The sequence below is a fragment of the Macrobrachium rosenbergii genome, chromosome 11 (genome assembly GCF_040412425.1).
Source record: "Macrobrachium rosenbergii isolate ZJJX-2024 chromosome 11, ASM4041242v1, whole genome shotgun sequence".
NCBI classification, from domain to species: domain Eukaryota; kingdom Metazoa; phylum Arthropoda; class Malacostraca; order Decapoda; family Palaemonidae; genus Macrobrachium; species Macrobrachium rosenbergii.
Window position 1 is genome coordinate 18,737,135 of NC_089751.1, and position 17,500 is coordinate 18,754,634.

General features: G+C 32.7%; 1 protein-coding gene across 3 annotated transcripts in view; it reads left to right on the top strand.

Moving 5' to 3' along the window:
* Positions 1-17,500, top strand: part of LOC136843215 (uncharacterized) — a 221,726-nt gene that overhangs the window by 178,345 nt on the left and 25,881 nt on the right. For all 3 annotated transcript variants that reach the window (XM_067111298.1, XM_067111299.1, XM_067111300.1), the window contains one exon: positions 4,017-4,112. In XM_067111298.1, the coding sequence (XP_066967399.1) occupies positions 4,017-4,112 (96 nt within the window). The remainder of the gene's footprint in view (positions 1-4,016; positions 4,113-17,500) is intronic.

Sequence of the window (17,500 nt, forward strand, 5' to 3'; positions counted from 1 at the left end):
GAACGGGAATGGATATTGAAACATAAAAGAGAGAACGATTAACGTATGGAAGGACAAATGTTACGCATGAGTTGGAAGTCAAAAGAAATAATTCAGCTGGATTTATTCTTCTGACTAACGTAAGTGAGGCCAAGTCTTTTTTTTTTTTTTTTTTTTTTTGCCAGAGGTAATTACAGGCAAGTCCGTAACTCCCATGTAGCAGTTTCGTGATACGTAATGATGGTTGTCGCAGACTTAAGTCACTCCGAAGTAAAAATCCTCTTTTTGCAAAACGAAAATAAGTCTAACGCAGTTAAGAGGAAGAAGAAGAAGAAGAAGAAGAGGGAATGAAACATCGAGAAAATAATTAGAATTTTTTTTGTTCTTTTGGGGGGTTGGTGAGCGATATTGCAGGACAAGAAATGTGACACTTGAAATCTGCTCCCGTACTGACAGACAAATAAATACACGAGTTTGGGGAAGGCCAAAAGTCATGCAGAAGGGAAAGGTACACAAAGGGATAATTCAACTTGACTCATTATTTGGGTCAAGGTGAGTCGGACCAAGAACCTCATTTGCCTGGAGGAACTAAAAACGGGTTCGATTCACCAATGTAGAATTTTCATGTTACGGAATGATTGCTGCCGCAGACCGAAGTCATTTGGGATTCAATTTCCCTTTTTTCGAAATCAAAATAAGCTCAAAACAGTTTTTCATTGAGAGAGAGAGAGAGAGAGAGAGAGAGAGAGAGAGAGAGAGAGAGAGAGAGAGAGACTCAATCCTCTATTTGAGACCTCAAAAGAAATAAGAGGTGGAAGGTATTGCGCAGGCAGATAAAAAGAAAGTGGAAAGGAGAGAAAAGAGGAGGATAGGTACAAAAAATATAATCCAGATATAATTTTTAACGATGGTTTCAAATAGGTAAGACTAAGCCTTTGCTTGAACGATTATATATACACGCACACACGCAAACATACACACACACACACACATGTATATATATATATATATATATATATATATATATATATATATATATATATATATATATATATATATATATATATATATATATATATATATATATATATATATATATATATATATATATATATGTGTGTGTGTGTGTGTGTGTGTGTGTGTGTGTGTGTGTGTGTGTGTGTGTGTGAGTGTGTGTAGTGCGGATACTAAAATCATGTAAAAGGAAAAAGATTGAGGCTGTTGTAAAATACTTTTGCCCTGCACACGTGGATTAAGTGGAACTGAGAAAATCAGTATTACGAAGGTACGTAAAAAAAAAAATTACTATAAAGGCAGACATCGAGTCGAAGGGTGAATCAGCGTATTTTGAGACGGACAGGTAAAGAAGAAAGAATGGAGGGTGAATGAATCTTGAACGGTGTATATTTGGGAAGTGTGAATAAGAAAGAGGAAAGGAAGGCTTAAAAAGTGTTTGATGGGATAGTTATTGAAAAGGAAAGAGCGAGAGCGCTTACAGTATATGGACGATTGCTTCTGTGCTTGAAGGAAGGTTTGACGTGCTTCTGATGTGTCTTCTGTGTATGTGCATGGAACTGGCAGTGTAGAATCTTTCATAACAAGAGTTACAGTCAGGGTTACGTACTTGGTATGAATATAGTATATAAGTTTTTTAGTTCTCTGTAAAAGAAAACTATTGAGATGGCTATTTGTCTGACCGTTCGCAATTTTTCTGGCCGGTCAGATCTTAAAAACTACTGAGGCTAGAGAGCTGCAAATTGGTATGTTGATCATCCACATTCCAATCATCAAACATACCAAATTGCCACCCTCTAGCCTCAGTAGCTTTTATTTTATTCAAGGTTAAAGTTAGTCATGGTCGTTCGTCTGGCACAGCTGTAGGTGCCAACAACACAGGCCACCACCGGGCCGTGGCTGAAAGTTTCATGGGCTGCAGCTGAGAGTTTCATGGGCCGTGGCTGATGGTTTCATACAGCATTATACGCCATACAGACAACTCGACTGTGCCAAAGAAACTTCTGCGCATGTTTTACTTGTTTTTGTTGAAGGTGACATCTCCCTGGGAAATATCTTAATATTGAACAAGTTTATGGAAATATATGCAGTGCTTGAAACTGAGAAAAAAACAGCCTTCGGACATTCACAAATGCGTTCATTTCGTTGCCGTCAGCATACCACTGGCGTGACAGCTAGCCATTGTCTTTTCCTGTCAAACGGTAGCAACGGAATTAGATAACTGAACAAACAAATGTCAAATGAGGCCAACAAATGCTCTTCCGGCTGTCCCTGACACATAAAAAAAAACTTGATTGCTATTCATGTTTTTTGAAGAACGCAGACTCATATTACAAATGATTTATAAAAAAAGATGGCATCTGCAATTTATAAGCATGAAAATTATAAGCAGGAAATGATTATCTTTGCATTGAAATTACACATATGCATAACTCTTTAATTTTCAGTAGGAAAAACTCTTTGTATTAGTTCTGAACCCAGATTGATAATATGAAATAAGATTGCGTATTGGAAAATTGATATTTGTATTAATAAGACAGAGGTAAAAATTAAAGACAAAATTTCCCGTCCAGTTCGAATGATCGATTAAATCTGATGATTATACCACCACCAGGTCTAATGATCTATTTGATAATGAAATAACGCACTGATTGAAAACATTCCACAGTTATTACGCAGTAATATAAAATCATTAGAAATCTATGCTTTGTAAAAGAGGCGCTAAAAGGGTTCTAATACCATCAGATGAAAGAATAGGAAGAGAATATTGTGATCATGAGCACTAAAGTTGAACAAAGTCGTAATGTGAATCATTTTCAATTCTCATTAATAAAATATTAAAACAATGAAACAAGATTTCCTCGAAACGCTGATAAAAGTGGCGTTGATGATATAGAATTTCTGTAACATCAGTTGCAACCAGGGTTCCTGAAAAATTGTATGTGCATTTTGTGCATTGTTTTATTTGAATATCTTTGAATTATGCGAGACTATTTTTGCAGTTATCAATATCTTCATATTTCCCCCTGTAAAGGCAAAATATTTATATAGAAATGACATGTATCAAAAGTATTCAAGATAATTATTATTAAACGTTACAACTTTTCTGACCAAATAAAAGGAGTTACATGAAAATAATATCAATCAGTAGTGAATTTTTCATAATTACAAAGCAACACAGAATTAATTATATGACCAACAATTGTTGTAAACAGATTATAGTGAGACACGAAGTGTTGCGAAAAGACATTTACATTAATAAAAAAGTTTTAAAATAACAGACGTCATGTTTTTGTAGTGGGGATTCAAGATCCCTTTTCATATTTATTTTCCAAGATTATACAATGGACCTTTACACGATATTAATATCCATATATATTTATATATATATATATATATATATATATATATATATATATATATATATATATATATATATATATATATACATACTGTATATATGTATATATATATATATATATATATATATACATACATACTGTATATATATATATATATATATATATATATATATATATATATATATATATATATATATATATATATATATATAAAAATATGTATAACACCGTGTAAAGGTCCATTGTATAACTTTTAGCAAGTAAATATGAAAAGGGATCTCAATCCCACTACAAAAATATGACATTTGTTATTTTATATACGTACTTATTAAAGTAAATGCTTTTTCACAACGCTTCCTGTCTCACTATACTCTGTGTTTACAACAATTGTTGGTCATATAATTAACTCTGTGTTTATGTATACACACACACATTATATATATATATATACACACACACACACACACACACATATATATATATATATATATATATATATATATATATATATATATATATATATATATATATATATATATCCCAACTTTCTAATATCTATGAGATCCAGTTTTAAATCGATATTTCCCTTATAGATTTTTACAACTCTCTTACTACAGCTGACAGTACTATATTTAATAGTTATTCTTATCTCTTTTACAGGTGTCTTGGATAAGAAAAAGGGATTATCAGCTCCTCACTGTGGGTCTTCACACACACTCCAGCGATGACCGTTTCTCTATAAACTACGTTCACTGGGTTAGTGTCAATTAAATACTGTTAAGCTGGCTTACTTTGTTGGAGCAGAATTTTCCTTTTTAAAATACTGTAGAGCAGTGATTCTTAAACTGGGGGGCGCGCCCCCCTAGGGGGGGCCAGAAGCTTCCAAGGGGGGCGCAAGCAGAGTTGCCAGATGGTGCCAATTATTTTTTTAATTTGTGATGTCACTTACAAAATTGCCAAAAACGTTATCACTGCTTCCATATATTTTCTAATCATTATCTCAGAACATGCCAAAAATTCAAAATATAAGTCAATTTTAATTTCAAATCTTGTTTACGAATTGTCTTTTATTGTTATGATAAGTATAATAGCATACAAACAGACAACATATTGTTTATAGATTATAGTTGACAAAAATTTCCGGGGTGGGGGGGGGGGCGGGGTCTATACATAATGTAGAGGGGGTAGAGTATTTGGCATGTTCAGGAAATGCAACCACTTAAGATGAATCATTTGAGTTGATTTCACTACGTTGGTTAGGATAAAAATATAACCCCTGTAATGAATCTGTTTAACTTTGACGTGAAGGAAGTGATGTCTCATTGGACATCAACTATAAGTCCATAACTTTCAGTTTTATTTCATCATAAATGATCGGATACCACTTCCCTTCATATATATATATATTTTTTTTTGGAAGACTAATTTTCATCTCCAAAGAGGTTAAAATATAACGTTATTTCTTCTCACTGTAGCATAGCATAGTCATTAGATGCCTACTTGATTTTCATATTTGTATCAAATAGTTGTACAGCGTCTCTATTTTGTTATGATATATTTTAAAGATGAAACACAGTTGATTGGTTTAAGAAAAAAAGAATTCTTAATACAAAACATCCGAGATCCTCTAGTCCTCTCCGGGATCACCACCCTTCCAACTGATCGAACAAGCATGCAAGCGAGAGAGAGAGAGAAATCCCCGTTCCTACCCGATAACCAGCATTCCTTACCTGGCTTGTCATTCCCACTAATACTTAGCCCTGTACCCTGATTGGTTAAGTTCGAATATCCTTTCACGGAATTAGTATGAATATATTCTGTTTCTAATTTTTTTGTTTTCGTTCTCTGTAGAAAATAATACCGGAGGTTTTCAAATATCTGGCCTTGTAAACTACTATGAAATTCATTTGCATTGGTCTAAATTATTGAATGTTACTAATGATTAAGTGAACTGAAGGTAAATTGCTTTCCCACCAATTAGAAAGAAGTAAGAAAGCGATTAAATGTCAAGCAGTTAATAATTTGATTATATATATATATATATATATATATATATATATATATATATATATATATATATATATATATATATATATATATATATATATATATATATATATATATTATATATTTTGCGTGTGTGTGTGTGTGCTCCCAATAGCCTCGATTTCTTCAAGCGTATCCAGAAAGTGTGCAGGAATCGAAAAGGTAGGAGGTTATTGTGACTATTACAAACATTTACCCCGGTATCTGTTAAAAGGGGACCAATATGTGTATGTATGTATATATAAATGTATATGTTTCAGCATAAAATCCCCCCCACAGAAAAATTAAACATTACTTTGAAACAGTGAGGATAGGTCTATTGAAGCTTTAGTAAATGTATCTGAACTTGACAGTTATATGTAAATATGTCAACTGCTGCTCCGATTCCTGTCATGGGCGGCAGAATTTCTTCGTTTATTTCCTCATTTGGATCATAGGCTTTGTTGTGACAATTTTCCTCACGAATGAAGCACCTAGTTCGATTCCTGGATCTTGATCATTGTATGCACGTTTTAAGCAGTGAATTAAGTGCTTTGCATTTATTAAGCTTCAGTGAGTTACTGGATGGCAGATAGGTACATACTTATAACCTATTTTCATGAACATTCCTGATAACCGGGAGGGTAAGGTAATTTACTGAGCAACCTTCTATAAGAGGATAAGGGTGCAGTAAACTTAGAAAGAGAGAAAGAAAGAAGTAAAACTATATAAAATTACTTATCAACAGTTATATTATATTATATTAACGTGGTCTCATCACGACTATGCATAACATAACGATTTTATTATATATTGAGAGCGTGGTCTCATCACGATTATTCGTGTTCGACAAATGCCATTTCCTGTTTCGTGACTAACAACTTCGCATGACCTTTCTTCTTTGGAATCCATTTAATTACTTGGCATACCTTCCAATTTCTGGAGATACCGCGCAACTTCACCCGCCACTGGGTATGCGAGAAGCAAGCCAGTTGATATTGCTCTTAATTGTTTAACTTTGGGTATATGTATTTACTTTACCAATTTCCTTCGTATTTCTTTTATTTCAATGCATCTTCATCCAGAATAAACAAATTTTTCTCACTTCCAGAAGATCAATACAAATCTGTAATTAAACGAGGCTTCCGTACATTTAATCGAAAGAGCTTATTCTCCCTGTAATCTTATTTGGTTTGCGTCAAATACAGATGGTTCTAATATGCAGGGAGTGAACTTGAATTACTACAGCTGGATACTTATAATTAGATTCTCTTCATTAATACAAGTTTGTATTTGATAATTAATCTAAGTCAGAATTCGACAGAGGGCCAAGACTTCAGCTTGATTATCAAGAGACTTCCCCGTATAGCACTTTAAGATTTATTTGTTGGTTCATTTGAAAATTATACATTTAATACGATATCAAAAGTGTAAATATGGCCATTCATGAGATAGGAACACGAGCTTTTTTCAGTAAATGAGAGAAGTCATTCAACAAAATACCTCGTTATAATTCTCTAAAGCAATTCCTTATGATTCTCTAAAAGAATTTTTCGTAGACTGAAGTGCATGAGGGGTTTCATATCATTATATATTTTTATAAAGTAGGTGCGTAACGCTAGAAGCGTGATAATCTTTATAATTGAGAGTATGGGTCTTACCTTACAAGAAAAATTTGCATTTGGTCAGACTTCTCCTTTCAAAAATAGCGAGAACTATTAGACATTTAGCCATGTCACCAAGCATTTGCAATCATTAGTATCAATTGGCGGATATTAATGATTGCGAAAAGTGAGGTTCCTCAGTAGAATACACGACACGTGACTTCATTTAGTGGTGCACTTGCAACGTTTGAGGTACACTTTACAACAAAAGATGAAGTGTATGGAAGAATTTATTGGCAACACCTACTTAGATCTTTTCCTTTCAAAAACTCAGTTGCTTGATGATGCTTCTTACGATCCTCCCTAGGCTCTCAATTTAGAAGTTACCCATGTTTTTTACTTTGATGTGACGTGATGATATGAAAATCAAAATTATTCTCACAACTTCTGCAACTATTTTCTGTATTTTTTTTTCATCTTATACTAAGTCTGCAAGGTTACTAAACTACAACTCTACAAAGCACACTGAAGTCGAATTTCCTAATGTAGATAACCCACTTAACATAGGCATGTCACAGTGTAATGGAACCTTTCCCCGTTGATTAGCTTCCTTCGTATCTGTGAGACTTCACAGAAACTTTTTAGCCATCATTATAAAGGAAACCAAAGAAATGTAACCTGACTACCTGCATTTTCTTATGGCTCAATGGTTTGCTGACTAAATAATGCCGACAGCAAAGAGAGCAAGGCTACCTCGCAGCAGAGAAAAGTGGTAGAAAGAAATGAAAGAGGTTCCTTTGGCACGAAAAAAGAAAGTGCATGAGATTCGATTACAGTTGATACTATGAACAGATATGCTTCCCATAACACTTGATTAACTGGACCGAAAAAAACTGAAAAAATACGAAATGGTAAGAATCACATATAACAATTAGAAATATGTGACCTCCTCAAGACTAGCTGGAAGAACTGAATTTCAAGAATATTGGTAATGATAAAAGTAGATTCACATTTCTGACACAACGAAGTGGTCAAAGGAAATTTTATATAGTCTCAGCAGCATAGTTGCTGGCCAAACTATTTGATCATTATTCAGATAATTGTCAGAAGGTTGCTAAACCAAAATACCAGATTAGAGTGCAGCAGTTATGAATACGCAATTCTGTGGAATTCCTCTTAGAAACAGATTGTGAAATGACGTTATGTTACGAAACTATAAGAGGAAATGAATATAAAATTAAGAGTTAGTTAAATAAGAGAAGTAAGTCCAAAGATTGAAAACTTGGTCAAAAGAAAATTCATTACCGCGATCCAAAGATAATATGAGTAACGACAGAAGCGATTGGATATTCAGTTAGTTTTATGATCAGTAAAGCTAATTAAACAACATTAGGCCTAGTCAGTGTGTGGATGGATCACCAGCAAGCAAAACAAGAAGTCGTTAAACATTCTTTTAGAACATGCATGAGGAGAGAGGTGGGTTAGCAACCTCATCTCGGAGTACTCTTTGAGATCGGAACAATAACACATTATGTGTAGCTACTGAAATATATATATATATATATATATATATATATATATATATATATATATATATATATATATATAAATATATATATATATATATATATATATATATATATATATATATATATATTTGTATATATATATGTATATATATATATAAATATAAATATAAATATAAATATATATATATAATATATATATATATATATATATATATATATATATATATATATATATATATATATATATATATATATATATATATATATATATATATATGTATATATATGTGTATATATATGTATATATATATGTGTGTGTGTGTTTGTGTATGTGTGAATGATTGCATGTGTGCATGTGTGAGTGTAACTGTGGGTCTATATACTCATATTTTTGTGTGTTTGTGCGCATCTGTTTATTTCGATTGACCATTTCCTCCCCCATGACCCAGTAACACTAACTATTCAAAATTTTTTCAAAGTAACTTAATTTAATCTCATAAGACTGCTATTTCATACGTTCGTTCTGATCTATAAAGCGAGTTAATACAGAGAACATCTACAGCTCCTTAAGTTTTATAACATATAGGGGATAAACTAGATTAATGTAGATATAGGTCGCAGAAACAAGCAGCAAAATACAAAGTAGTTGGTATTCTGGTGAATAAACAACGTTTGTATTCTAGTCCTTAAAGAAATTTTTATGATGTTAAAAAATAGAGAGAGCTGCTATTTATTATGCTCACTAGCATGGTGATGACGTAGAAATAAAGAGAAATGAAGGTAGAAATACAATTCACAAAATATTTTTCACTGTTTCACTATAAGTCTAACTGGATAACCATCTCTCCAAATAAAGAATAAACCAAGTACAAATGTCAACAAGGAGATGATCTCCTTAATCCATATGGATATAAGTAGAATGATCAGCTCACTGTCATTTAGAAAACACTAATTTGCAGCCACATACAACACTAGAATATATATATATATATAATATATATATATATACAATCATGAAGCTACAAATGTCATTTAATATCAAATATATATATCTCCAATGGAAATTATCACCGAAGGGAATTTATATAAGTGATAAATGATATATGGGATATTGACATGGACCCATTCATCAGTAGACGTTACCACCGCGCCATCAAGAGGTGGTAACGTCTACTGGAGTGTTGAATGGGTCCATGTCAAGTGTCCCAGTGTGTTCATTTATCACTTATATAAATTCCTTCGGTGATAATTCTCCATTGGAGATACTCGAGGTAGCGTGAATTTGATATTAAACGACATTTGTAGCTTCATGATTGTATATAAATCACATACATAAAAATTTCATATATATATATATATATATATATATATATATATATATATATATATATATATGTGTGTGTGTGTGTGTATATATTACACACACATATATATATATATATATATATATATATATATATATATATATAATTATATATGAAGACTAGAGATAAATATGATAGCAGACGTCACTTGAGATTCTCTCTGAGGCAAAACTATACTTTAAACAACTTACCCAAATCACACACACACACACACACACACACACACACAAAAAGAAACTTATTAGAAAATATAAATGCTATCTTAACTACGTAATCATATGACCTTTATTAAAATAACTTTTCTTTAACTTTTCTTTATATCGTTCCTTTACTTGACTCTTCCACTGGAGCAGCGAGATGACTGTTTAAAGGATAAGCTGCTAAGAAATGTATCAACCCTTCGTTAACTTAACTTCTCTTTAATTATCTTATCCATTCTTTTACATTTTGTCTTAACTTTTACAATTTTGCAGCACGAGTGCTGCTATAATTCTATTTGTTATGTGATTATCCGTCCAGGCGTTCGCTTAACTTCTGTGTAATATATTCTCAGCTTTCTTCAGTTTAATTTTCTTCCTTTTAACTTTCTATTTTCTTTCTTCATTTTTTAGCTTTTCGACTCTGACACTTGCAAAACTGCTCAAGTGGATTTTCAAATTTTTTTTTTTTGGTCCATTGGATGTCGTAATGACTACCATCTGCTTAACCTGTGCTCTTGTGCATAAATGAATATATTCATTTATCGTAAAATGAAAATTGCACTCCAGCATATCACTATACTCTCTATTTAATCTTCTCCTTTTAACGTGCTTGTTTTCCCATTTGCATGGGGGTAAGCACGATACCTTCTTTTGAAGGACTTTGATTTGGCTTTTGGGGTAGACTGTAGTCTCGATCGGCTGCCCTGCCTGTCATCGCTTAGACCCCGTTAGCGTATGTACATGCATTGTACCAGTCACCAGCGCCCTTTCTCCCAGCAGCGAGAGGTCGTTGCGCGGTTAGGTCGACAGTCGAAACATGTGAGGTGTCTGTTATGTTTTTGGAAGATGTTGGAGTGGCTTTGTTTGTGTGTCTATACTCTCTATTTAATCTACACCCTTAAATACTTTTTTTCCTTGGAGTTTCATTAACTACTATTTTATTTTACTTATATATTTCAGACAGGCTACGTAAGGTCCAAAATCTTTTCTAATCCGCACTGCTTACTTTCTTAATTGTTTCTTTATAGCATAACTTCGATCTTCAACAGGCAAACAATCTACACGAGGAAGAGCTTTCGTTATCTAGTTGCAGCGGGATCTGAAATGATTTATTACGGGTATAAAGACATCGTTAATTATAATCCTTAGCCATGACAACATAATGCCATGACTGGTTACAGAAAACGGCAATGGTTTTAGTAAAGTTGATAAATGAAAAAGAAAATAATTACAGGTGAATTTTCATGAATTAAAAATGTGGGATATGAGGGAATCATTTGAACAGTTTGTTCTTGATCTTAAAACTTTCCTAGCCTTATGAAACCATGTAAAAGAGACCCTTTTTTTTGGTTAAAAATAAAATGTAGATACTGAAACAATGTTCTGTGCAATTTGCTGTATTATTTAATAGCGTTTGCAGGACCTGTGGTCAGTTGACCCAAGAGAAGGGCATAGGGGTAGCATTCTCATCACTTGAGACTTGGTGAAAACTAAATGGCGCTACTTATTTGGCGTCGCCCTTGCAAAGCAAACAATTCATATATATATATATATATATATATATATATATATATATATATATATATATACTGTATATATAGTACATATATACATACATACTGTATATATAGTATATATATTATATATATATATGTGTATATATATATATATATATATATATATATATATATATATATATATATATATATATATATATATATATATATATATATACACACACACACACACACATAGTTGCGTGCGTGTGAGTGAGACAGATACACAAATTAACTTGGTCTTTTTCTACCTTTTCTTTTATACCTTATTCCGTTTGGGAGGTTAATGTGCACGCCCATTTTTTTTCCCCTCTCATCTGAATCTCGTGTCATATATTTCCGTTTTTCTAATCTTCTTGTGTTCAGCCCAACGCACCCCCTCGGCATTTAGCTGGAGTCCACGTGGAGATAATGAGGGAGGGGAAGTTTCAAAAGGTGGTATAGTAAAGAAGGACGAGACAGATAAAGATGGGGAGATATGATGCCGCGTGACATAATTCAGAAAATTCTTTGCTGATAATTTGAATCTCAGCCATCGTTGTGAGAAATTTACAGTGGCATTATGAAAAGGAATGAATTTTTTTCATATGTTCGCATGCACTATTTCTTAGTAAAATACACCACTAGAATTTTAACTTTTGTAGGAGTATCTCTTCAGTATAAATGAAATTTTTCCCTACGTTTCTCGTTATAAGTAAAATGGAATTCACTCAATGAAAACAGTGCAGTGAATCATCTTATAAAATATCCGAGATAAAGAGTCAGATCTGTATTAAACGTCTTTTTGAAGAACCTGTGTTACAGCTAATCTTTTCATCAGAGTTTGAGCCTTATTCGTATTGTCATATAACAAAATTATTACTTGTCTGCAGCGATTGATCCACCTCTTGTAATTTTGGTGAACTTTTCCGAAGGTCATTATGAAATGCAAGAAATGAATTGCCAACAGGAACGTTTGCTAAAGTTTACTAGTGAATAATGAACTAATTATGATTTCTCCGTGCTGCTGAGTTTAAGTGGTATGCTCTCTGATCAAGCTTTGGTTCTATCTGTGTCCAGCGTTGTTTTGAAATTTATATTTTACCTGCACAAGTGTTGACCTCACTCTCTTCATTCACTTTCTCAACGCTTATGGTATGGGAAAGCATGCGTTTATCTGCTATGTTGCTTATCATTTAATTGATTACAAGCAGATTTCCTAAGATGAAAAACTGCCTTAAGGTTACATTTGCAGGAAAGAAAAGTAATCAGACATGTAATATTCCTTATGAATGCTACTCATTCCACAGTTCTCTGTGTAAAAGAATAGCTCTCTTTCTATGTTATACAAAGGATTACTCTGAGCAAAATGAATTAAATAATTGAATAGTTTGGCCTTTAAACTAACCTCTAATACCATAAGCATAATAAAATACAATGACAATAAACATTTGTTCAGTTACAAAATATTTGCACTTAATACACCGCAAACACAACACACACACACATATATATATATATATATATATATATATATATATATATATATATATATATATATATATATATATATATATATATATATATATATATATATATATATATATATGTATATAGTATGTGAGTGTGTGTGTCTCTGTGTGGTCTGTTAGCAAAGTAATCAAACTTTTCTCCTGTAAAATAGCTCTCTCTTAGTGAATAAACGCTTCCAACGTTTTTATTAGTTTTGGAACACATCCTGGGACGCATTATGAAAGAAAGTGCTCAAGTTCCGTTGCAATTTTTTTTCATTCTTTCCTGTCGTCTTAAATCATCGACCTTTCAGACAGGATTGCTGATGGAGACTGAAAAACTTCATAAAAAATGATGACATTTGGGAAAAACGCTGAAATCTGTCAAAAGTGAAGGCTATGTTGATCGTATTTCTATTTTATTGGATGGGAGTCATTCACTGAGTTTGTCTCACGCAATCAGACAGTCTGGGTTTTGTTTTGAGTACATGTGGCATTTGAGAGAGTCTGCGGCGTGAAAAAATAAAACATGGAAGCTGCAAAACAACAACACACTTTCACATCAGTCGCCCCTTATCAGCAACTTTTTGGCAAAGCACCAGATGAATCTCGTTACAAAACCACCTAACTATCTGGATTTAGTCTCTGAGAAATGGTGGCAATTTCAAACGACGGGAATAGATGTAGAAATCTGTTGGCTGACCTACGCACTGTGTAAAAACGCGTTGAAGGATGCCTTTCAGAACAGAAAAAGGGAAGAAAAAACACTGGGAGCAATTCATTCACTCAAGAGGGGATGCTCTTGAAGGAGACAAATCTGATGAAGGTATCATTGAATGAATATATTTGTTGTGTAAAGCTTTTTTTTATCACTTGGAGAGTCGCTTCAGCAATGAAGCAACTTAATTCCAAAATATTACCTGGAATCGAAAGAAAATCGAAATAATATATATATATATATATATATATATATATATATATATATATATATATATATATATATATATATATATATATATATATATATATATATATATATATATATATATATATGTTGTCTGTGTGTCTGTTTGTCTGCCTGTCTTGGTCTGCGCCTGTGTGTATGTATGTGGTTGCGTGTACCCAACTACTCCCATGTGAAAGCTACTTACTTTGTAGAATTAAATGGTACCCAAAGAATAATATTTCAGAAGAAAATTTAGGATGGAAAAGAAATAAGGGTTTTTTAAGTGTTAAAAACATTATTGACTGGAAGGCCAAGTTATTTGATGTTAGGGTGAGAACAAGAGCAGCTTCAAGGACATCCGCTTCTTTACATGGGAGTATTTAAAGTCAATATTAATTACACACACAAAACAAAGTCACTCCAACATCTTCTAAAAACATAACAAACATCTCACACGTCTCGAACTCTCGACCTACCCGCGCAACAACTTCTCGCTGCTGGGAGAAAGGGCGTTGGGTCTGGTATGATACATGTACCATACGCTACCGGGGTCTAAGCGATGTCAGGCAGGGCAGCCGATTGAGACTACGGTCTACCCCAAAGCCAAATCAAAAGTCCTTCAAAAGAAGGCATCATGCTTACCCCACACAAAAATGGGAAAAAAGCACGTTAAAAGAAGAAGAAGAAGATTTAAAGTCAATATTAATATACAATTCAGTTATTAGGAACGGTTGAAAATGTTGTTATAAATGTAATCAAAATAAGTGAAATTAGCACAATAGGGAAAGATGTATGGAAAATTAGCAAGATGCAAAACATATTAACCGAGAACTTTAATTATATGAATGTGTACATTTCAAGAATAAGCTCAAGGAACACAGAGGAGTGTTAGTGACAAGGGCTGGCCTATTCCAGCCACAGTACATGTATGGGAGTTCGAAGATGTGCATATGTACGAGAGGGATAGATTTACATCCCTCTCCATGGCCAAATGTTTAGCATTAATCTCATTCAGTAAAAGAATATCAAGAATTTAGGAAGGAGATAATGGTCGGAGTATAGCTTAGGCTTTGTAGTGATAAGCATCATAAAAAAGTTTGAAGTAACAGAGAAGTGAAAAGGTGACAGTGTCCATTATAATTACATATATATCTTGTCTATTATAAATACCTATATATCTTGTAGAAAGAGTCCAATAGAAATTAGGGATTACTGATGTTTCCTGAAAACTCAGATAATGTACATTTTTCTGGATTAAACATATACCCCGTGATATTTACATATTCAAAAATGGCAGTTTCTTGTTAGCATGAGTGTAAAACAGTTTCCGTTTGTGAGAAAAGTTAAATATAATAATATATTGTTAAACCTAAGGTGGACTCTATTTCAGTCATAAGTAATTGTGAATAAAGTGAGAGAGAGAGAGAGAGAGAGAGAGAGAGAGAGAGAGAGAGAGAGAGAGAGAGAGAGAGAGAGAGAGAAATACGTGCTCCTCAGCACAAATACCTCATCATTAGTAACTACCATGGCTAGGAAAGAGACAAGAGCCCTAACCTCTATATACTCGTACCGTTCGGGATTAAGAAAAATTATGAAACTTGAAAACAAAAATTTAATGGAAAAAAAGGCTTCTTATCCGATACCTAACGTTTCTAAGCAACTCTCATTTAGAGCAATTCAGATTTCTTTGTTTAACACAGGGAGAGTTCTTATTTTTAGGTAAACTTGTAACTTTTGAACAAAAAATGTACTTTGTACTCTTTCTAAATCTTACCCTCGGGATTTTTTAAAGAGTTTGCTAAATAAGGCTATTCCATTCCTCGATACACAAACACACACACACTCACACACACACACACACACATATATATATATATATATATATATATATATATATATATATATATATATATATATATATATATATATATATATGTATGTATGTATATATGAATATATATATATATATATATATATATATATATATATATATATATATATATATATATATATATATATATATATATATATATATATATATATGTAATGTTTACACCAAGCATGCCAGTGCGTATATAATGATTATGGCATCATATACCTGATGAAAATGTAAACCTTCTGTTAGAATGATAAAGTTTATGAAGCTTCAAATGATATATTTAAGACGCTTAAATCTGCAAAATTCACGACCAAGCATATAATATCTGGCTCGATCATTAATTATTTTGCGTTCGGGTAAATGCGTTTCATGTTTACACAGTCCCCCATTAATCACAGTCTCCAATTGAAATGAAAACATTTGATTTTATTACTGATATTTTTTCATTCGCAATGCGATGGTTGGCTGAAAAAGATAACGTGGAATTTCGTATGTAAATGAAGTGTGTTTTCTAGATATTGAGAGAGAGAGAGAGAGAGAGAGAGAGAGAGAGAGAGAGAGAGAGAGAGAGAGAGAGAGAGATCGTTTCAGTTCGTCATTAAAGCATACATTCCAGTGAACAAGATTTTTATGCGACTTTATTCCATATTAATTTGTATCTAGATATCAAATGAAAAAGCGAAATAATAATGAAAACGACGAGCAGCAGAAATACAAGGGTAAATAAAAATAACAAAACGATAAAAAAAAAAAACGGAGCCAGCAAGAAAAAAAAAAAAGAATAGCCAAGGAACGATCGAGATAAGGAGACAGCAGTGGAGCCGAAGCAGTTGCGAGGAAGAGACAAGAGAATTCGTCGGATCTCGCGCAATAACCATAATGCTGTCCACAGGCGTACGGCAGCTGACAGGAACTCATTCTTTCTCTTCTTATATTTTTTCCTTTATTTTGGGGAAAAGATTAGGTCGCAAATTGCTATCCGATTAAACCCTTGATTTATGTCCCATTCCATTTTTGCCTCGTTTTCTCCGTACGTGTGAGATATTCCACACTTATTTTGCCCCCTGGAAATATAGCTTAACTAGATGGTGTCGTTTGTCCTTTAATATTGAGAGTACCGAAATTGGGCCCTGATATTTATATGAATATGTTATAGCAGAAAGAGATTATCATGATTATATTAATAATCATTATTATCTTTGGAAGTAAGCGTTAGATTTATATAAAAAACATAAATGGTAAAAAATCACTCTTATGATTCATCAACCGTTTCATATCTTTCATTACCGTAGAGCAATTGTATGTCATGTTATAAATGAACACAATTTACAAAAACAGCTGTTTTTTTCCTTTAATGGACTCTTATTGTCAAAAGTCATAGTAAGAGTCATTTATAGTCATTGTTCTTTCTTGGTTATTTCTCCATTTTTATGCCGAGTACCATTTTTATGTCTAAGAGAGAGAGAGAGAGAGAGAGAGAGAGAGAGAGAGAGAGATATCTTTTATATATCCTCTAGCTTCATGACAAAGCTTTAAATGCATCTGTTATCT